Source organism: Vanderwaltozyma polyspora, genomic scaffold (genome assembly GCF_000150035.1).
Source record: "Vanderwaltozyma polyspora DSM 70294 KpolScaffold1018 genomic scaffold, whole genome shotgun sequence".
Lineage (NCBI taxonomy): Eukaryota > Fungi > Ascomycota > Saccharomycetes > Saccharomycetales > Saccharomycetaceae > Vanderwaltozyma > Vanderwaltozyma polyspora.
Genome location: NW_001834694.1, coordinates 43352 through 64317, shown reverse-complemented (window position 1 = coordinate 64317; position 20966 = coordinate 43352). Strand labels below are relative to the sequence as shown.

Sequence of the window (20966 nt, the reverse complement as noted above, 5' to 3'; positions counted from 1 at the left end):
ATACTATAATTAATTGTCATACAATCTACGTATTTATTTATATATTGGTTGATTTATTTTTATTTTTAATTTTAATTTCAATATTATCTATTATCTAAATTTTGAAAACAATACTAATAATATTAAAAGTACTAGGACACCAATAATTGCATAACTAATAAATTTATTTGCAACAAGTCTTCTACTCATTGTCTTTAGAGTTTTCATACTTTTATCCACATATGAGTCAGCTTGAAACAAAGTTTGTCTTGCATTCTCCAAAGTCTCTCTTTGAGACCTTAAATCATTCATAATTTGTGCACCAATACCTTCAGTTTCTTTTGAAATCCTGGTGGCATCTCTTAATCTATCACCAGATTTTTGTAAAATAGAATGATTTTGCAATAACTGCTGTCTCTGATCTTCATCCATATATGAACCATCATTTTCTAAACCTGCTGCATTGGCAGCTTCACCAAATAACAAATCTCTATCCCTTGCATCCATAATTTTTTGTAATGGCTCCTTTAACTCTGATTGAACCCTTTTCTTGTAATCACGAAGTTTTGACTTAAAAGTTGCACGTTCTTGTACATCGGAAACACTATTATTAACCTCGATCTCCATCTGATCCACCAGATCCAGCAGCTCATCCTGCTGTTGCTCTATCTGCTTCAAAGAAGCATTCCTTTGAGGTATTGGTTGACCAGCAGCCAAACTCAAAGCTGACAAAGCTTGATCAAAAGTAATCTTAAAATCTGATTCATAAGAACCCAAAAGTGAACTCATATTGCTGAAATATCCTTATATATAACGAAAAGCTACCAGAAAACCCCTCCCAATAACACCTCTTGCCTACTCTATCTCTATTTGATTTGAAAACTCTCCTTTTAACTGAGCTGTAACTTTTAATTTTAGTTAACTTTAAGTATTGATATTTTTAAATTTAATATAAAGCTTATAGAAAAGTGGAACAGTTTTCATGTTGGATAGTATCAGTTCAAAAGAGGGAAGCAGAGCCAGAAACATAGCATAAGACAGCTTGTTGTTGACCTGATCAGAGTTTTAGATAGGTGTTATTGGTTTTATAAACATTGTTTCCACTGCGAGTGTGTTCTGTTTGGTTGATTATTGGTTGGGCAAAAGAGTCATTTTAGTTATATTGCAAAAAGATGTCAAGATTTTTGGTCAAGAGTCCCATTTGGAGAAGTCTTAGTGGTTCCTGTGGGTTGCTTAAAACGAGTTCTCAATCGTTACTTGTCGGTAGATACACTTTGAATAGGTTTCCAACGAATGCTACGTTTTCCACCACCCGTTTGTTACAACATGGTCACCTAAAGAAACCTAATCCTGGGGAGGAATTGAAGATTACTTTTATATTGAAGGATGGCGCCCAGAAGACTTTTGAAGTTGCAGAAGGTGAAACCATGTTAGATATAGCTCAAGGTCATAATTTGGATATGGAAGGTGCTTGTGGTGGGTCATGTGCCTGCTCCACATGCCATGTAATCGTTGATCCAGACTATTACGACGCTCTACCTGAACCTACAGATGAGGAGAATGATATGCTAGATTTAGCTTACGGTCTTACTGAGACTAGTAGACTAGGATGTCAAATCAAGATGTCTAAAGATATCGATGGAATTAGGGTAGCTCTTCCTGCGATGACAAGAAACGTCAGTGCGAGCGATTTCAGCTGAACGTACAGAGTTCCACCTGCATTGCACATAGCCACTCTATCCACATAACAAAAATCCAACCAGGGTACCACTATACCTGGTCACCATTTGTAAGTATGTGTGTGTGTCTGTCTTGTCTGTCATCTGTTAATCAGCCACATTATTTAAATTATGATAATTCACTCCTGTACATGTAAATAATAATCGATTGTTCAAAGACAAAGATATTCTAATAGATGGAACATTAAAATAGACAATGTGAACCAATAAGCTAGTATGTAGTTCAACCAATGTCAATGTGGTATCACCATTGCTGTCGTTGTCGTCGAGGTTGGTTGGTGTAGTCTCTTGTTTACCATTTTGGCGTTGTATATATAGAGGCACGTGATCTGAATGTAATATAGTATGTCGTAGTTAGTGACTCTCTTTGTTTACAGTAAATATCAAAAACTTAAGTAAATAAGAACTGATACCAAAGATGACATATCTAGCTATATATATATAAGGAAGGATGAGACTTTTGAGACGATTGAGGTCTTGTTGTAATTGGAACAGGCGAGTAAGAGCAGGGTTGACGCTGTTGTTGGTGAACTCTCGTTCGGATTGGTTTTTTGTGTTTGTTTTTAGGTTAGAATTGGGTCATTTGGGTAAATACAACAAGATCATCACTTCACAGCACTTCACTGGAGATAAGAAATATTCTGAAACATTTTTGAAACCAAGTTGATACATATAGATTGAAGGTTTCTTGTTTTGGTGTTGAAGTTGATCCGTTAATTTGTGTTTTCTAAGGGATATTTTTGGTATACACACACATACACACACATACATATATAAAGAGAAAGAGAGACAGAGATCGAAAAGATGAGCAATTCCAAGATACCTTCTTTATCGTCGACGCCATCGGCTCCAAATTCATATCCACGATTGAAACGAGCTAGGCTGTCTTTAGGGAACTCTATGTTGCACGACGTCACTAACAATGTTAATAATAGATTGGTCTCTCGTAGAAGTCTGGCAGGTAATATAAGTACTGCCACCACTACTTCATCTTCTTCCCAAAGTATGAGACTAATGAATAAATATCTGTTTGGAGATGCAAATGTAATTGAAGAGGTTAAAAAACGAGAAAGAAAGATTTTGAAAGATATTAATCGATTCATAAATGCAATTGCAGAGATAGAAAAGGAAACTGTGCAGATTAAGGAACGTCAATTGCCCGATATTCAATATCAAATTTCTAAAAAGAAGACAATGTGCAATGAATTAGAGAAAGAAATTTTGCAATTAACCTCTCAGCTGGATTTGAAAGAAGGTGAATGCGAATTACAAAGGAAAAATGAAGAATTATCAATTTCAAATTTACAATTTAAATATTCTGTAGAGGTACAAGAATTAGAAAATGAATTAGAAGAAAAATTAAACAAAGAGAAATTGAATTGGGAAAGACAAGTACTAGAACTAGAGAATATGGAGCCAAGTGAAAAAATAGCACAGGAAATCAAAGATCTTAAAGACGAATTGGTTCAAGTAAATGCAGAATGGAAAAAAGTACAGCTTGATAATGAGACTCAAAGGAAGAAGTATGAATCAAAACTTGCAGAAGAATTCGTCACTTTTAAAAAGCAAAAAGAAGAACCAATGATTTCCCTATTGAAAGAGCAAAAAGAATTGGAAGCAAAAAAGGAGAACTTAAAGAAAGAGAACGAAAATTTGGAGGATGAAATAAATAATAAAGTACAAATGTGTATTGATATCGAAAAGGAAATAGAATCATTAAATCAAAATTTTGCATCACTTGAGAATAAACTATCGCCATTAAACAATGATTATGAAAAAGTGTCTAAAGAATTTGAAACCGCTGAAAAAAATTTGAAATCTGTTCAAGCTAAAGCCCTTGAAAAGGAAATATTATACAATGAAGAGTTTGATAAAATGGAACAAGAACAAATAAGAAGAAGAAAATTGGAAAATTCTATAGATGAATTGAAAGGTAGCATACGATGTTTTGCTTATCTTTCTGAGTCAACCTTAACAGAGTCATATAAAATTGATTATTCAAAGAAAACAATTGAATCAGTAGATTTAGATAGCAAAAATAATGCTGTGGCAAAATCTTATTCATTCACCAGACTAATACCATCAACTTTACTATCTGAAGATGATTTGTTATTTCAAGAGTATCAATGCTATCATGATATGTGCTTAGAAAATAAGTCCAATTTTAACTTAATATCTGTTGGCACTTTCCCCTGGGCAAACCTCGTAACTGCTTTAACCAAGTTTCTATTTCCAAAATATCTCCATGATTACAATATTTCTCTGCAGCATGTCTTTCTTTCTGAAGATGTTCCTTCTCAAGATTTATTATTGTCTTCCTCAGATAATTCAGATAATGAAATAAAATTGAAAATAGAAGAAGATTCAATTGAATTAGATTCACGTATTATAAATATTACTTCCGGTGTAGAGGATCTTCCCTCAACGTTTTTTGAAAAGAGAGTCCAACTTCCTTCAGGAATAACTATTTTGAAATTAACCTTTACACCAAAAAATACGGATCTTGATGAAAACATAGTAAATTATTACTTTGTTGAAATCTATGATGGAAATACGATTTCTACTTTAAACAAGGCTGTTACTTATGGAGAATCAGAAAAGACTCCAATAACATTAATTTTAAAGAAATTACTTTCTGATACAAAATCATGTTTCGTTTTCAATTTGAACGACACAACAAATAATAATAAGTTATTGGATGTTTCTCAGAAAATTATGAAATTAAAGAATCCTAAGAAGAAGAGAAAGGCCCAACAATGACAACTAGCATCATCTTGAAATTTAGTGAATATATATAATTAATATTCAATTTACAATTAATACAATGCATCTAATACAAAACTAAAACTATGTAATTATCCAATATCTATAAATAACAGACTATTTTTCAGTAAGCATATCCTTAATTAACCAATTTAATTCTTCCCTAGTACCTACATTTCTATCATCAGATGGTGTGAATGAAGGTTTATCCCCCATAAAATCTGGCAAGTCATCGATAGTACTATTATATATAACCAGTTCATCATCATTAACCAAACCAACTGAGGATAAATTTAATTTTGAATTGTCTGACTGTATTAAATTTGGGAATAAGGTAAATGTCTCGTATATGTCTTCATTAGTTAAGGAAATTGTTTGTCCTTCTGCAGGATCACCATCGGCATCATTATTATTTTCAGCGCCACCATCCATCGGTTTATACATACAACTATCATCCAAATCATAAAAGTCCGAATACTTTTTTTTACGATATCTGACAGTATCTATTGCTGATTCAACAATATTTTTCAAGAATTGGTCCAATGCTAGTGAAAGTAATTCTACAGAATTAGTATCTACAGCCCCTACGAGACCGTGCTCTCTGGAGATACCAATCATTCTCAAATATAAAGAGTCTGTATCCGGTAAAGAAAAACTATCTGTTGCCAATGGTGCGTTGAATCCATTCATAATATCTTGGGTCCATTCGATTGGACTTTTCAAATTATTTTCCTTAATATGTTTCAAAGTATCAGGATTTGTTACTATTGGAACTTTAGGGATCATATTCAAACGTGCTTGTAAGACAGAACATAATACAAAACCTCTTTTCCCTGATTCTTTTGTGATTGCCTTTAACCTTTGTCTGTCCAGCATTGGAAGTGACATGACAATTTTTTTATACATTTCAATTTGAGAATTATGCTTGTTAGCCCTTTTGAGTTTATTAATATTTGGATTCCCATTGCCGAATCCCCACGAACCATCTGCATTTCTACCTAACGGTGATTCCCTCAATGAATTTGAGAAAATACCTAACAACAATTGATTGTGGAGTCGTATTAGTGTTCGACGTATAGTTTTATTAAATGATGTCGGCAGATCTGAAGAAATAGGCGAAACAAACAACAAATCCATTTCATTAGAGAGTTCCTTTCTCGACAGTTTCCCCAACATAAACAAACTTATAACCTGTGCATATTTGACCCAATTTTCTCTACCTAAAAGTGTATTGAATTCTTCGATCATAGGTTCTAAATCGATTCTTTGATTTGAATACACAGACGTCGCACTGCCTGCCACATTATGGTCTACTGGTGACATAATAGTAGTAGGTATAGGAGTTGAAACCACACTAGACAGCTTATTTTGAACCACTTCATTGGATGTTGTCCCAGACAATTGGGTATTATGACCGTTCAACGAATCATTAGCAAACATGGCAGGTTCAGATTTAACTACTGACATACCTCCCCTAAAGAAAAACCGTTAAAAACCCTTCAATTCCTCAAATATATACAATCCCTTTCCCCCAAATACTTTCCTGATAAAACCAAAAGTCAATACCAAAACGTAGAGCTTCTGACAAATTATAAATATTCAGTTTAAAATATCAATCTAATCAATTAATGTACCTCTCGTTAAAACCGTAACTTAATGGTTAACAGGCCAACTAGAAAACCGAAAAAAAAGCCACCAACAGCAACCAAAGACCAACCTAAACACTAACAGACACTCGATATTCAATTAGAGCCTCTCCTTGACCTGTTTGATTCCAAATTATACCAATTATATCTTACTTTTAATTGCAATTTATCTCTTTGATATATTTTTACCAGTTGCTTGTAAAATTCAAAATTTGGGCCTTAACGCGGTGATAAAATATCCATGTCGTATTTAGTGATGATAATACCGATATTCGAAAGAACAAGAACAAGAACAAGATGACAGTAATGCAAAGGTAAAAGGTAAAGGTATTTATTATATTACAATTCTGAATACTTACTGATCATCTTATAAAGATGAGGATGTGTCTATTGGAATCTGTGTATTTTATTTAGTGTTACAACTGGGGTGGCAGGGGAGAGTGCGAAGGGGGCAGATATCTGACGCTGACACTTCCCAATTCTATGATTACAACTATGGCTTATAATTGGTATTGTTGATGTTGAGATGCCGCGAGAAGGATGTGTCCAAGGTATCTATATCGTAGTCTGTATTCAGGAATTCATTATTGTTGTTATATGTGGAAGTGCTATGGTGAAATTGGGAATGGACATCATTTTGTAGAATCAATTTTGCTTCTAATTCTTTGATCCTTGATTCATACTTTAGAATATCGATTTCTCTTTGTGTCGTTAGGTTCTCATTTGCTATCTGCAATGATTGTATTCGTTTTTGTAATTCGTTGATTTTTCTATCTTTTACCAATGTTTCATTGACAAGTCTGTCGTCGAGTGTAGGAATCCTATTTTGTAATTCTAAGGACTCTTTGCTTATTATCTTCAATTGTTGGTATTTTTGAAAAAGTTTGTAGTAATTGTCATATAATTTTTTGGAATGTCTCAGTTCATTGATCAATTCGTTCCTCGTTTGCATATATTTATTCTTATAGTTAGACTCTTGCAATTTTGTCTGTTGTTTTTTGTTTTGCACTTCTCTGTTCAATGAATCTATCATCTTACTATTCTTATCCAGTTTGTCTAACAATTGTAAATATTCATCGGTATGATCAACTTGTTTGATCTTAGTAGAAGAAGTTGGGTTTTTCCCAGGAGATGGGAATTTCCCAGGAAATTGCCTGTATGACATCGGTTCTGGTTCGTTTCCAGTGTCCTTCCCAAACAATTTAGAAATAAACTCTTTATCCTGTCTAGGTGTTTGCATGAGATCGTCAAACGAATCTAGTTTACTAGTATTGTGGAATTTCAAATTGTTTGCAAAAGTATCCACATCTTCACGCATAGGATGCAAATCTACTGGATCCAGCAGAGACTGCAATCGTTTTCTTCTCTGAGAATCAAGCCCAAACGGCACTGCTTTACCAACAATATCATCTCCATTACAACTACGACTACCACCACTACCGACAAGATGAGAGGGCATTCCAAATACCTTTTCATCATCGTCTTCGTCTTCATCTTCCAATAAATCATATTTCTGATAAAAAGAAGAATCGAGACCTGACCACGAATTAGACCTCGATCGACGACCAACAGCACTCTTACCAACACTACGTTTTATCTTGTAATTGGTATCATCTTGTGCAAATTCCTTGTACTTCCTGCTTGGTGTAATCCTAGATCCAAATAATGCATCCTTGGTCCATTTAAACAATACGCCAAATCCACCACCAGTGCTATCATCCGAAAGGTAATTCTTCTGGCTACCCATTTCTGCCGTCCAGTCCAGTCCAATCCAATCCAAACTCCTCAACAAACCTATCTACACTTATATGCCAACTGATCCCTTTGTTTGATCGTTATCATCAACACAAACTTGGTCCATCTGTCTGTTTATATAGTCAAATTATAGAATCTTCGGCTTTTACATTGGAAAGTTCGATATATTTAAAGGTTTTCGAATATATAAAAGTGGATGAGATGAGATGAGATGAGATGAAATGGTGGGTATATCTGTGGATCAGAGGTGGATTGAGTGCTTAAAGAGGTCTGGTTGAGGTCTGCTGATATTGTTTGTATAGAGCTCTAAGTTTTTGTCAGGAAAAAATTGGTTGATTATACGTTAAGATACACCATGGTTAAATCATCTAATTTGATCAAGATCAAATTAGATGATATGTATTCTGTTCAATTGATCCAATTGACTGATGTAACAAGGCTAGAATTGTTATATGTGAGTGGTTCTGGTGAACCAGTAGTTGTTTTCCAGTGGGAATGTCAGAATCGTTACATTTCAAGGTCTCAAGTTGGATTTGACGACAAGAAGAAGACGTTAAAGGTGTTATGGAGTTTTGGAAGTTCTATTATATGTGATTCGATTGAACTTCCTGACACCTGTATTGATTCAGTTGAAATTGGGAAACGATTGAAGTTCAATACAGAGGTAGTGTTGGAAGTTGGCTTTAATATATCTTATTGCAAAGTTATTTGGATATCTGGTATAATTCTAATATGCGAGAGTGAGACAGCAATTTTACATATCTATGATTCTATAAATAAAAGAAAGGTTGGGAATATATTGATGTATTCCGATGATGTTCACGATACAGCGTTTTTGTATGACGAACAGACAAGATCAGCTAATATGATTGTCAGGAAATATGATGATTTGACAAAGAAAACCAGAATATATCTGAACTGTTATTCATTAACACCATTCCAATTAATCCATAGTTATGAATTACCAAGGGGGTACTCTAGGTATTTTTTTATTGATCAAGACGTCAATGCTGATGACATCACTGGTGCCACTAAGACGAGATATCCAGGTTTTGCAATTTGCTCTACTTGTGATATAATGTATAGAACTGTGATTCAATGGATACAGATACCCACAAGTAATCCATGGATTGAAAAGACATTAAATGATTACATTTGTGAAAGAGCAATATATAATAAATTACAGGTACAATTGAAGGTGTACAAACCCAGCGAAAAAATGACTAATGACTATTCCATTGCAACTTTTAACCCACTTTCAATAGATCAACAATGGCACTTTTCCTAACTTTTCTTATTCACTCAATGCAAGAGACAAAATGAATGAACAAATTCATACATATCATTATCCAAGCCACCATGGATCAGATCAATCCAAGAAAGATACAATAAATATTATTAAACCAAAAATGAATGAACATAATGAATCATCAAGACTAGAGATTGTTGATCCTTTATATGTCCAGGTTTTACCACAAGTTGACGATACCATCCATCATCATCATCTTTAGACTGAAAGTTTATTCCAACTGTAAAAATGTGTGTGTGTGATTTTTGATCCAGAACTAAATATGGCCAATAGTCCCAAACCAATCCAACCCAACCCATCCCATTCCATTCTATTCTAGTACTCAAGGGAGCAGCAACAGCACCAGACGTCCAAGAAATCCCAAACCCAGTACGAATACCACACCAAAAGACAAGACAAGACAGAACTAAAACCTAATTCCTCTACAAGGCAAGTGGGACATACACTTCACCAACCCTGTTACAAGTGCAATTGCAACAGCTCTTCAAGAGCTGAACCAAAACGTTTACTGCACTTTCTCTTGCCAAGTGGAAAATTTTTCATTGGCGTTGTAGTTGCAGTTGTGGTTGTAGTGCAATGCAAAGCAATGAATGCAACCCAGATCATACCAACTAACCAACTCTTTGCAAGTTGGACAACGCAAGAAACAAGAAACAAGAAACTTTAGTGGACTGGTTTGGTTTGGTGGGTCTCTAAGAATGACAATGACAATGAAGTAAGAATCTAAGGCTCAAACTGGTAAAAACGCGAATACATATATACCTTTCTCTCTCTCTGTGGTTGCTGGACTGGTCATTGCAAGAACCATTGAATCAATTAACCACTACGAAACTATTTCATCGTGAAGTAGTAATTGATGTTGGAGGCAGCAAAGCTGCCTTGGATCTGATTGATGTGATAGTTCTAACGATAACGATAATGATAATGCAACAGCACTCTTCTTGATCCAAAGAACGAAAAAACCTTTACAGTTTTAACCTCTCTCTCTCTCTCTCTCTGTATGCTTTTCATTGATTGCTAGTCAGGAAAATGTTTGGTGTTTGGTGGAACGAGTATACTAAAGACTATGTATGCTCTTTGTATCTGGATGGTCAGGTTCCTGTTTTAGAAACCTTGCTATATGCTTTCCAACTTCTTTTGGATCGTGATGATATGAATATGATACAAATTCAGTTGATATATACTTTTTAGTGGTTTGGCGTTTTCATGTTTTTGGTCAAGATATTAGATGGAGGAGTGGGAGAGATTTGGTTCAATTGAGCTCTCAGTTCTTATTCTTCTTCAATTTGCAGCTTTTAAATTCTATATTGGTTCTGTTTTCATGGAGAAAAGAAAACGTTGTGTGTAGTATATATGTTTTTTCAGATGTGTGTCCCTTTAGAGATGGTGTCTCTCTGTCTTGTTCGTCGGTAAGCTAAATATTATTCCCATACTTTGTTTCTTTAGAATTTGTAGTATTCTTCTATTTCTTTCGCCAGCTCTGGGATTGATCTCTTATGGAATGATACCCTTTGGACTTGAGTCTCGTTGCGACGATAATCTAGGATATGGTATTCTATGGTATGCTAATGCCAATGCCAATGCTAATGCCAATGCTAATATTATGATCTAGTTTTTTTTTTTGCGTTTGGTGTTTTCGCAGATGCATCATATAATATATACTTAGTTTCACGGTTGCTTTGAATAGTTTCCCATCTCTGATTTAAGATACCTATACCCCTCTACTGAAATGACTGGTTCCTAGTTTACTGATCAATATGGGAACAAAGCCAGTGTGTTTTTTTTAACCTTAAAAAGATTATTCATCTATACAACTGCTACACGCAAGCACAATTGATCTTAATGGTTCAACTAGTATATATTAAATCTGAAAATTTGAAAGATGTCAATTCATTACTTTGCATGGCTTAACTGATTCTTAATCATCACTTATCATATATATATATATATATATATTTAAATATAAAGAGCCTATCCATCCATATAGATTCATAAATATATGTGTGTATATGCATCTATACAAAATATAGAGAGGTAGTGTCGAAAAGTTAATCAGGTCTACTGTAGTAAAGCATCATTGGGAAAATTGATAGATCAACCATCGGTATTATAATAACTGGCCTGCTTTTATTGTTTTATTAAGCATACTATAATTTTTTATTTAAAATGACAGTTAATCAAGTCAAGCCAGGTTTGATCGTAACGGCAAGACAAACATATTACCCAATTGAATTATCAAATACTGAATTATTAGCTCATTATGAAATGATCCAAGAATACCATCAAAGTATTTCCACAAATATACTAAACCAATCTGCTAAATATAAGCCTGATATTAAATTGATAGATCAACAACCTGAAATGAACCCTTTCCAAACTAGATCCGTCCTGATCACGTATCTATATGAGATATCAGTTATGAGTCGTGTTTCAGATGGTATCTTCTACCATGCTGCTAGGCTATATGATCGTTACTGTTCTAAAAGGGTTGTGTTAAGAGATCAAGCCAAATTCGTGGTGACTACATGCTTATGGCTGGCTGCAAAGACATGGGGTGGGTGTAATCATATTATCAACAACGTCTGTGTGCCGACAGGTGGTAGATTCTATGGTCCAACTAAAAGGGCAAGGATCCCAAGACTATCAGAACTAGTCCATTACTGTGGTGGTCCAGATTCATTCGACGAATCGATGTTCATCCAAATGGAAAGACACATTCTGAATACTTTGGATTGGACAGTTTATGAACCAATGATTAGTGACTTTGTCTTAAATGTAGATGAAAACTGTCTCATACAGTATGAATTATATAAAAGACAATTAGAAGCCAAAAAAAATTCTTCAGAGAAAAGACAATCACAATCTTCACAAGACAGTGATGCTACTGTTGAAGACTCCAATAGCGAGGAAATGGTAGTTGAAGATCAAGATCTCGAGATGAAAATTCAGTTGATTCACCTAAAGAGGTTTCTAATAGATTTAGCAACATGGCAATATGATCTTTTGAAATTCGAGCTCCACGAGGTTTCTGATGGTATTTTTGCAATGATCAGACAATTCACTATGCAAGAACAAGGTCCATTAATCATGACACCAGTACCAAGTAAAGATAACCAATTACAGATTTTAAAAATATTTATCACTGCGGTAGTGAATACACCAAATTCATTGTATGAAATATACAACGATCATGATGGTATCAACGAGTTCATCAATAATGTCACTAACTATCACACAGAATTGCAAAGAAAGATACAGTTGGCAACTTCTATGGATGTTAGTAGAAGAAATATTTCTATGAATAGTAGTTATTTCGACCATTCTGCATATATGAATTCACCAACATGTTCAACACAAAGTTCAACACCATTGAGAAACACGAGTGCATTTTCCGAAAACAGTGTTTTCAGTACATCAGTTGAACAGTCATCACCAATTACACCACAGAACCATGGGTTTGGCCAATTCATAATTGATAATAATAGCACCAATGGTAGTGTCATCAGTCTAAGTAGCATTCCGCAAGTACAAAGAGGAGGGGCAGGACCAGGAGGGGCCAATGGAAACTGCATGGCTAATGAAGAAGTACTCTGCATAAAACAAAACCCAATCTATAAGAAATGTGATTCAAATAAAGAAAACATGTTACCGTTCCCACAACAGTGTCAACAGAAACCACGAATAGTAAACGGAATATTCTCATCGCCACACAACTTGAGCTACAGCAGCAATTCAAGTGACAGATCTTCAATAGGTTCATTTGCATATTCTAGTAGCAACGGCATGAACTGAGACACAATATCTTTTTGAATATTCATTTCGTATTTATTTATTTCTTTCCCCTTCCCTTCCCTTCCCTTCCCTCACGGGTTCCTAGCATATCTACATTTAATTATTTATAGCATAATCATTAATCTTAATATATAATGAACAATCATAAATGTTTCGCCCATAGATTAGAAGATCAGCTCACCGTCTGATGAGGTTTCCATTCACCCCAGTCTAGTTCAGTCTGGTCCTTGTTTTAAACTTTACTGTCACCAAATACATATCACTATATACGAACATATTCTTTCATGCAAATTGAACGATTCAGATCAATTTAAAGCCAAATTTAACAACTTTAACCATAAACTAAGGATAAGTTGAAGGTTAGTTTTGTGATTTATTTGAGTTGTATAGCTGGACAACAAGGGATATCAAGGTTCAAATACATCTGTCGAACGTTGTTGAAGACATATATATCTGAATTTTAATTATGTTTGGGATGAGATTGCTGCCCTTTTTGGCGAACGCCGTTATTTTGTTCAATTTTGCTATTGGTGATAATGATGCAGCTTCACTGTCAGGTACTTGGTCATCGAAGTCTAATCAAGTGTTCACTGGTCCTGGGTTCTATGATCCTGTTGATGAGCTGCTAATTGAACCTGCGTTGCCAGGTATTTCTTATTCGTTCACTGAGGATGGTTATTTTGAAGAGGCCCAATATAGAGTAGTCGCGAATCCAAGAAATATTGGATGTCCACAGGCAGTTTTAATCTATCAGCATGGTAAATATGAAATATTGACTAACGGTACTTTGATATTAACTCCATTTGAAGTAGATGGTAGACAGTTATTGAGTGATCCATGCAATGATGATGGTGTTTCTACTTATTCAAGATATAACCAATCTGAAACCTTTTTATCATTTGATATTTCTATAGATGATTACCATGGTATTTACAAGTTACAATTGAACCAATTTGATGGTTCACCATTACAACCTTTGTATTTGGCTTATAGACCTCCAATGATGTTACCAACTATAACTTTGAATCCAACAGCTACAAATGATCCTACCGATGCGGTTGGCAAAGGTTCAGTAAGCAAAAGATCTCTAAGGCAAATAGTGAAAAGAAACTTGGAAAACAAACACAAACAGTTGGCTACCAAGAAATACAGCGGTATATTAGTATCTCCATACCTATGGTACGTATGCACTGGTGTCATTGGTGTAGGTTCAGCTCTTTTCCTATTCAGTTAAACCAAAAATTATATCTTAAATTAGCAACTATATTCCTATTCCTTCTAGAGGTTGGTAGGAATTGTACCTGGAACATTTACAATCATTGTCATCATAAAACCTAGCATAAGATCAACTGAAATGACACTCTATAATTTAACTTATATCAGGAACCGATTTCACTTTTCCTTTTATCTTTAATGATTTATCTCTCCGCTGAATCATTATAGTTCCTTCTTTCTCGATTAAATATATATGTATATATATATATGAGATCAAAAATCTTTATACATCTATGAAAAGAACATTTATACGTTTTCAATAATAAATATTAGTGTAATCAGAATGCTTAATTGAAAACAGTCTTGAAGCTCTTTGCTAATTTCAACGATTTATCTTTATTACATATATCCAGATATCACGTGATCATTTCTTTGTTGCATCACTAAGCCATTAATTAATTTTTCACTATTAAAATTTCTGATATTTGACACACATCCTATATAAGCTAAACCCCTATAAGTAAACTTGATTTATAATAGGAAAGATAATTAAATAATCATCCAACACTACTATCATCGATATTTATATCCATATACCAGGCTAAATTTTTTTTGTTTGGTTTGTTTAGGTGTAAAACAATAGAGTTTTTCGATTCATTTTTGTTATATTAAGGGCTACTCAAAATTGCTAATATCGAATCATTACAGAAGTTTGGAATCTTAAGTTAAATATGTCGAATTTATCAGTTTCTGAATTTGAATTACTGGTTCAAAAAGCTACTAGTGAGAGTATTCCAAATGGTGAATTAGACTTGCCAGTGGCTTTGGAACTTTCAGATACTATTAGATCAAAAAGAATTTCACATAAGGATGGTATGAGATGCTTAAAAAAGAGAATTATGAGTACTCAGTCAAATCCTAACACCCAGTTGTCCTCTTGGAAGTTAGTAGATGTATGCATTAAGAATGGTGGTATTTCTTTCATAAAGGAAATTTGTTCAAGAGAATTTATGGACACCATGGAAAATACAATTTTGAAGAATAATGATAATGAAGAGGTTAAAGAGTTGGTAGTGAGAATCGTTTATGGGTTATATTTAGCTTTCAAGAACGATTCCCAGTTGAATAGTGTCACCAAAGTTTATGAAAAATTAGTAAACCGTGGTATTCGTTTCCCAGAAGAATTAGACACATCAAATTCTAATTTGGCTTTGTTCGATTCACGCACACCTGCAGAATGGATGGATTCGGATGCATGTATGATATGTTCAAAGAAATTTTCGTTATTGAACAGAAGACATCATTGTAGATCATGTGGTGGTATCTTCTGTCAAGATCATTCTTCAAATAACATTCCTTTACCAGATTTAGGTATATATGACTCGGTCAGAGTATGTGATAATTGTTATGAGGACTATGACAGTAAAAAATCCAACGTTAAAAAGACAAAAAAGAAGCATAGAAGAAAGAGCTCTAAATATGACTCAAAGTATGATGAGGAAGAACAATTAAGGAAAGCTATTGAACTATCGTTACGAGAATCTTCTAAAACCGAACCTATTATACCTCATATACCAGAACCAACGGTAGTATTACCTCAAGTTGGTGAGGATGAAAATGATCCTGAATTGAAGGCAGCTATTGCAGCTAGTTTGAAAGAGGCAGAAAAAGAGAAGATAAGAAGAGAATCAGTATTTAACCAACAGAATCAACAACAAGGGCAGCAACACTACCAACAATTACCAGAACTTCAAAATTATCAACCACAGGTACCTCAAGGCTTTGATCTTACTTCCAATGAAGAAAATGATATATATTTGTTTGCATCTTTAGTAGAAAAAATGAAATCTAAAACACCCTTCGAAATACTAGAGGATACCCAATTACAGTCACTTTATCAAAAAGTTATCCGTTCGAGACCAAAGTTAAACAGCTCTTTGAATGATACAGTTCAAAAGTACAATAATTTGATAGAGATGAATGGTAAAATATCTGATATTATGAATATTTATGACCAATTATTAGAAAAACAATTAAATGCTATTAATATAAATCAGCAATTTAGTATTAAGCAAACTCCATCTGATCCGTATGCATACTATCAACAAGTTCCGCAACAAGGTCAAAGAACTGTTGCAGCAGCGGCACCAATGGGAAATCCTAATAATTATGTAACTCAAACCCAATCCCCTACAGTAGTCAAACCACAGCCGGCAATTAATAGCCTAGATGGTTTGGTTATTAATAATAATATTAATTCAGATGCTCAGCCAGTTGCATCAGAGCCCCCATATCCAATTGAGGAAGAATCCTTGACAGAGAATATGACAGAAAGACGTGCTATGATATCTACTGAACAACAACAAGAGTCTCCGAACCAAAATAGAGACATGGATAAAGTTGAGGGCGCGGTAAAGACTGATGATGTTAATACCACCAAAAATGTTAATATAACAAGCTTTGATTTTCCTACTGTGCCAAATACCAAGACAAGTGAAGTGGCAGATATTAATGCATCAAATGCAATCATCCAAGAGTCGGAACCCTCAAGAGAGGAATTACTTCTAGAATTGTAAATAGGATGATGATATCAACCAAACATTATATTTAAGAATGTCTATATTATTTTATATCATATTTATATAGGTGTCTCTTCTATTTCAAACCCACAATCAATGCATCTTCTTTTAATTATGTCATGACCATCTTCGTCTTTCCCATTGTTTATGGCATTGCTGAATTGATGTGTATGCTGTTTACCATATTTTTTCAATTTTAATCGATTTGTGAACTCTTGGGCTCTTGTTTTCAGTCTCATTTCTTTAATATTTTGTTGATATTTTTTTTCACGTCTCTTAACTTTTTCCTCTTCTCTACGTTGCCATTCTTTATCTAAACCCTCTTCATTCCCCCATTTTTTGAATGCAAATGCCTCGATTTCACATCTTACAAATAATTGCATTCTTGCAAAAGTACCTGAATGTGGATTAGGTTTTTCTAATCTATGGAACAATTCTAAATCGTTTAATTCTGGATCCGTCAAGAAATAATCGTCTTTGCATTCAGTTTTGGTCAATAGAGAATATTTTTCAGGATGTTCTTTCACACATGATTTACAAACTTGTAATTTGAACACATCATGTAGCACAGGGTCCATTTCAATATTGATGTTACACTCGACACATTTCGGTGCAGTTGAGAAATGTTCAGGGGGAGGGGCATTTTCATAGATATGACGACGTTCTTGTTGTTCTCTTTTCCAATCATCCAAAGTTTTTTGTTTTTTAGAACCATAAACTGGGTTTCCGTCATCATCAAATGATTCGTAATTATCTAATCTATCTTTGGGATTAATGTAACCACCATTTAGGTTATTCATAGTAGAGAAATCATATTCTATGTAATCTTTTGTCCTTATAGTAGGTCGTATCTTATCTAGTGGTCTCTTTGAAGAGGTGTGCTCAACATTATTAGATGATACTGTTGGTGTTGATTGTGGAGATGGTATAGGTGGCAGTACTGTTGAAAGTGTAGTTGTAGTTGTACTTTTTGTCACTGATTTGGGCTGTACATTCTTATTTGCATTGTCAACTGGTTTCGGCACAATTTTACTCAAAGGTACGTTTCTATCCTCAATTTTCCGTATTTCATTTTCTTTTAGTATACCTCTTTGTTTCAATCTCTCGATAGCCCTTCTCCTATTAGCTTCCTGGATATATAAAATAAAAGCATTTATTAAAATGGTTAGTAATCATAGAACAAATCATTCACCCACAAAAAAAAAAAGAATAAAAAAAGGAAGGAATCCCAGTATAACATACCAGTTTAGCTTGCTTGCTAGTATCCATCGCCGATGTCTACTCTACTAAATCCAACGGTTGTTACAAAGTACCACCAAGTATACATCAAGATGTTAGATGATATTTATAAATAGTCAAGAATCATTGATTTAATAAATTTTTCACCTCATCGCTAATGAAGCTATGCTCATGCAAGAAGAAAAACCTCATTCGAAAACTAAAGAAGGGTCCCTCATAGACAGCAAGAAGAATCTGTAATCATTGTCACAGTCTGTTCTCACCTCCTCCACTCCTCAAATCCTACAACAGATCGAGTTTTCAGAAATACCCTTCCAGTTAGTCAACTTTAGGCTGTTTCTTCTGTTACATCATCCACTATCGCCAAATCACGTGACCACATGACGCGATATCGAACAAATAAAATTTATTCTCGCGTATTATTCGTTTACGGGAAAAGGTAAACAATGGAAGGTCTATTGTTGCCAGTGAAAAAAAATGAAAAAAAAGAAAAAAAGCAATTATTGTCAAAAGCATTTCGAACTGAATCGAATCGACCAGACCAGGCCAGGTAACGACAGGAACAACAACAACAATGACAGTTGAGGTTATAGTTTCGAAGCTTTGTTTGTAATAGTAATCTCTAGTGAGATATCAATTTTAGTTTTTGGTTTTTGGTTTCGAACCGATTAATGATATTTATACTTTTCTGTTTTAGGTGAGTTGAGAAAGAAAGAGTACTACAACAACAGAATAACGAAGGTTGTTCAAGATATAACAGAATACCTCTTGGGTGGTTTAAGCAATTGATATTTACATCTCTTGATATAGTTTTGTATATATAACAGATAGTGGTATTTTAGTTGAGTTCATATATTTGATAAAAAAACACTGGATATTGTGTGTTTTGGATATAGTTGAAGTAACAATAAGGCGTTGAATAGTTCAGGTTATAGAGAGTGATGGAGACTGGAAGATTGCCATTAAAAGATTTATCAAATTTTCAGGTCAATAAATTGAGTATTCTGAATACAAGAAATAACATTCACTTGTTGAAGAACTCAAAGCATGTGCATACTACGTTACCATCGATAAAATCGTTGATATCACCAACACCAGTAGATCCTTATACAAAGCAATTGACTCCAACTACACCTTCTGTATTTTTAAATAATATTCAGCAAGCAGATGATAAGAATGTGGTTAGTGGTGGCTCATTCACGGCGTTCAAAAGAGCAAGTGAAGGTCAATTGTCAAAAAAATTACAAATAAGATTACAATTTGCATATTACAAGTATATTACCAACCAAATAGATTCAAAGTTTAAAGATATTAAAAAAAAACACAAGAATAGTGTTGGTGGTATTCGTTATTCTCAGTACAAATCAAAAGAACAGAAAAGAACTGTTAAAAGGAGAAAATTATTGGTTTCTAATGGTTCTTATAAGAACCCTGCGAAATTTACTCCGACAAATGACAGATCTTTCCCACCAATAAATAATAATCCAATTGCATTTCAAAAGTTTCATTCATCGATAGGTTCCCCCGTAAGACTATCAACAGCTTCTGTTATTAATGATAGCTGCACTGATAAATCGAGTGAAGCTCATAGTCATAGTATAAATAATGCATTTAATGAAACTACCCTTCTAACAACTCCTTCATCAAAATCATATAAGGAGAAAGAGGTACTTATCAATAATAAAATCCAGACAACACCAATGAGTGTAAAAGCTGCAAAATCATTGATTTCTTTATTCACTAGTAATAGACAGTAATTCTGCTGTCGATTGTAACAAATATAAATTTAAAACTCTGTGAATAGAAATATGCATCTTCGATTTCAATGTTTTATTGCATTCATAATTAATACCCAACTTCAAGCAAAAATAGAAGTAAATTTACGGCACAAATAATTGTGTAAATTAATATATATATAGTGCTATACATAAATTATACATGTAATTCTAATGCTATATCTGGTATAGATTCTTCGATTGTCATCGTCTTATGTATGCACTTATTAAACATCATGGTCAATTGTCGTCTTAAAAATCTGTTTTTTCTACACAAACCACCTTACTATAAACAACAGTTCTGATTCACGTTAAACTTATCATCACTTGCAGTTCGTGGTTGAACAATACCAATAACAACAATGCTATTCTACTTACTGTCTCATCTTATTGCTGTCACTTCTTTTCAACTTTACTGAGAACCTTTTCAGCTATAACGAATCCATCCGATATCAAATTATTTAATGAACAAATTCAAATGACGATATATGAAATATAAGTGAAAAGCTTCAAAGGATATAGGTGTATAAGAATTAGATAAGTAGATTCAAGGACATCAAGTTGTGTTATTTTAAGTATTTGTTGGTTGTACATAGGTATTATTTTGGTTTGCAATGGTTTTGGAAAACGAATGTCTTCGAAAGATTCAAGAAACTTTAGCACCGGTTTCGAAATCTCAAGCTCAAGAACAGATTCAGGTTAAGGATGAGCTGCAACCTCAAGGGTTATCCCCTCCCCAATCTATAACTAGGAGCTCTAGTATGGCAACTACTAATACAGCAATTACTACAAACAGTTCAGAATTTATACCGCATATTTTTTATTCAATGTACCAGATAAAAAAGGATCCTAATAATTCTTCAAATCAGCTTGAAACATCTACTGGTTTCATTAAACATAGGTTAAAGAGTTGTAAGACATTGATTGAATCAGATGAAGATTGTAGGAAATTATTAAGCAAATCTACAGACGAATGGGATGATTACATCAAACAACGTGAACTTGAAATTGAAGGCAAAAGAAATGTATTGAAAAGTCTCAATAATAAGATTGGAGAATTATTAACAGAATAGAAATGGGTTAGAAGGAGGTCCTCGATTTTACAGATAATTATCAACTTCTAAGATACAACCTCTTTCCTTGATGGATATATTATGATTGGAATATTTTGCATG

At 33.9% G+C, this 20966-nt stretch overlaps 12 protein-coding genes across 12 annotated transcripts; 8 read left to right on the top strand and 4 right to left on the bottom strand.

Moving 5' to 3' along the window:
• Positions 1–90: 90 nt before the first annotated feature.
• On the bottom strand, positions 91–768 carry VTI1 (v-SNARE protein VTI1; the record flags this gene model as incomplete). Its single annotated transcript, XM_001647305.1, has 1 exon — positions 91–768. The coding sequence occupies one exon, from the start codon at positions 766–768 to the stop codon at positions 91–93; it is 678 nt and encodes a 225-aa protein (XP_001647355.1).
• A 383-nt stretch (positions 769–1151) lies between these two features.
• On the top strand, positions 1152–1679 carry YAH1 (adrenodoxin; the record flags this gene model as incomplete). The annotated part of the gene is made up of 1 exon (XM_001647304.1): positions 1152–1679. The coding sequence occupies one exon, from the start codon at positions 1152–1154 to the stop codon at positions 1677–1679; it is 528 nt and encodes a 175-aa protein (XP_001647354.1).
• An 843-nt stretch (positions 1680–2522) lies between these two features.
• Kpol_1018p23 (uncharacterized protein) lies at positions 2523–4478 on the top strand (the record flags this gene model as incomplete). The annotated part of the gene is made up of 1 exon (XM_001647303.1): positions 2523–4478. One exon carries the CDS (start codon positions 2523–2525, stop codon positions 4476–4478), a length of 1956 nt encoding a protein of 651 aa, XP_001647353.1.
• Positions 4479–4598: 120 nt separating this feature from the next.
• HFI1 (Hfi1p) lies at positions 4599–5948 on the bottom strand (the record flags this gene model as incomplete). The annotated part of the gene is made up of 1 exon (XM_001647302.1): positions 4599–5948. The coding sequence occupies one exon, from the start codon at positions 5946–5948 to the stop codon at positions 4599–4601; it is 1350 nt and encodes a 449-aa protein (XP_001647352.1).
• Positions 5949–6620: 672 nt separating this feature from the next.
• Positions 6621–7874, bottom strand: BBP1 (Bbp1p; the record flags this gene model as incomplete). The annotated part of the gene is made up of 1 exon (XM_001647301.1): positions 6621–7874. The coding sequence occupies one exon, from the start codon at positions 7872–7874 to the stop codon at positions 6621–6623; it is 1254 nt and encodes a 417-aa protein (XP_001647351.1).
• A 363-nt stretch (positions 7875–8237) lies between these two features.
• On the top strand, positions 8238–9170 carry Kpol_1018p20 (uncharacterized protein; the record flags this gene model as incomplete). Its single annotated transcript, XM_001647300.1, has 1 exon — positions 8238–9170. One exon carries the CDS (start codon positions 8238–8240, stop codon positions 9168–9170), a length of 933 nt encoding a protein of 310 aa, XP_001647350.1.
• Positions 9171–11357: 2187 nt separating this feature from the next.
• On the top strand, positions 11358–12983 carry CLN1 (cyclin CLN1; the record flags this gene model as incomplete). The annotated part of the gene is made up of 1 exon (XM_001647299.1): positions 11358–12983. The coding sequence occupies one exon, from the start codon at positions 11358–11360 to the stop codon at positions 12981–12983; it is 1626 nt and encodes a 541-aa protein (XP_001647349.1).
• A 466-nt stretch (positions 12984–13449) lies between these two features.
• ROT1 (Rot1p) lies at positions 13450–14217 on the top strand (the record flags this gene model as incomplete). The annotated part of the gene is made up of 1 exon (XM_001647298.1): positions 13450–14217. The coding sequence occupies one exon, from the start codon at positions 13450–13452 to the stop codon at positions 14215–14217; it is 768 nt and encodes a 255-aa protein (XP_001647348.1).
• A 712-nt stretch (positions 14218–14929) lies between these two features.
• VPS27 (ESCRT-0 subunit protein VPS27) lies at positions 14930–16774 on the top strand (the record flags this gene model as incomplete). Its single annotated transcript, XM_001647297.1, has 1 exon — positions 14930–16774. The coding sequence occupies one exon, from the start codon at positions 14930–14932 to the stop codon at positions 16772–16774; it is 1845 nt and encodes a 614-aa protein (XP_001647347.1).
• Positions 16775–16836: 62 nt separating this feature from the next.
• RAD14 (DNA repair protein RAD14) lies at positions 16837–18046 on the bottom strand (the record flags this gene model as incomplete). Its single annotated transcript, XM_001647296.1, has 2 exons — positions 16837–17907; positions 18020–18046. 2 exons carry the CDS (start codon positions 18044–18046, stop codon positions 16837–16839), a joined length of 1098 nt encoding a protein of 365 aa, XP_001647346.1.
• A 911-nt stretch (positions 18047–18957) lies between these two features.
• Positions 18958–19773, top strand: NRM1 (Nrm1p; the record flags this gene model as incomplete). The annotated part of the gene is made up of 1 exon (XM_001647295.1): positions 18958–19773. The coding sequence occupies one exon, from the start codon at positions 18958–18960 to the stop codon at positions 19771–19773; it is 816 nt and encodes a 271-aa protein (XP_001647345.1).
• Positions 19774–20405: 632 nt separating this feature from the next.
• Positions 20406–20864, top strand: CSE2 (Cse2p; the record flags this gene model as incomplete). The annotated part of the gene is made up of 1 exon (XM_001647294.1): positions 20406–20864. The coding sequence occupies one exon, from the start codon at positions 20406–20408 to the stop codon at positions 20862–20864; it is 459 nt and encodes a 152-aa protein (XP_001647344.1).
• Positions 20865–20966: the final 102 nt, after the last annotated feature.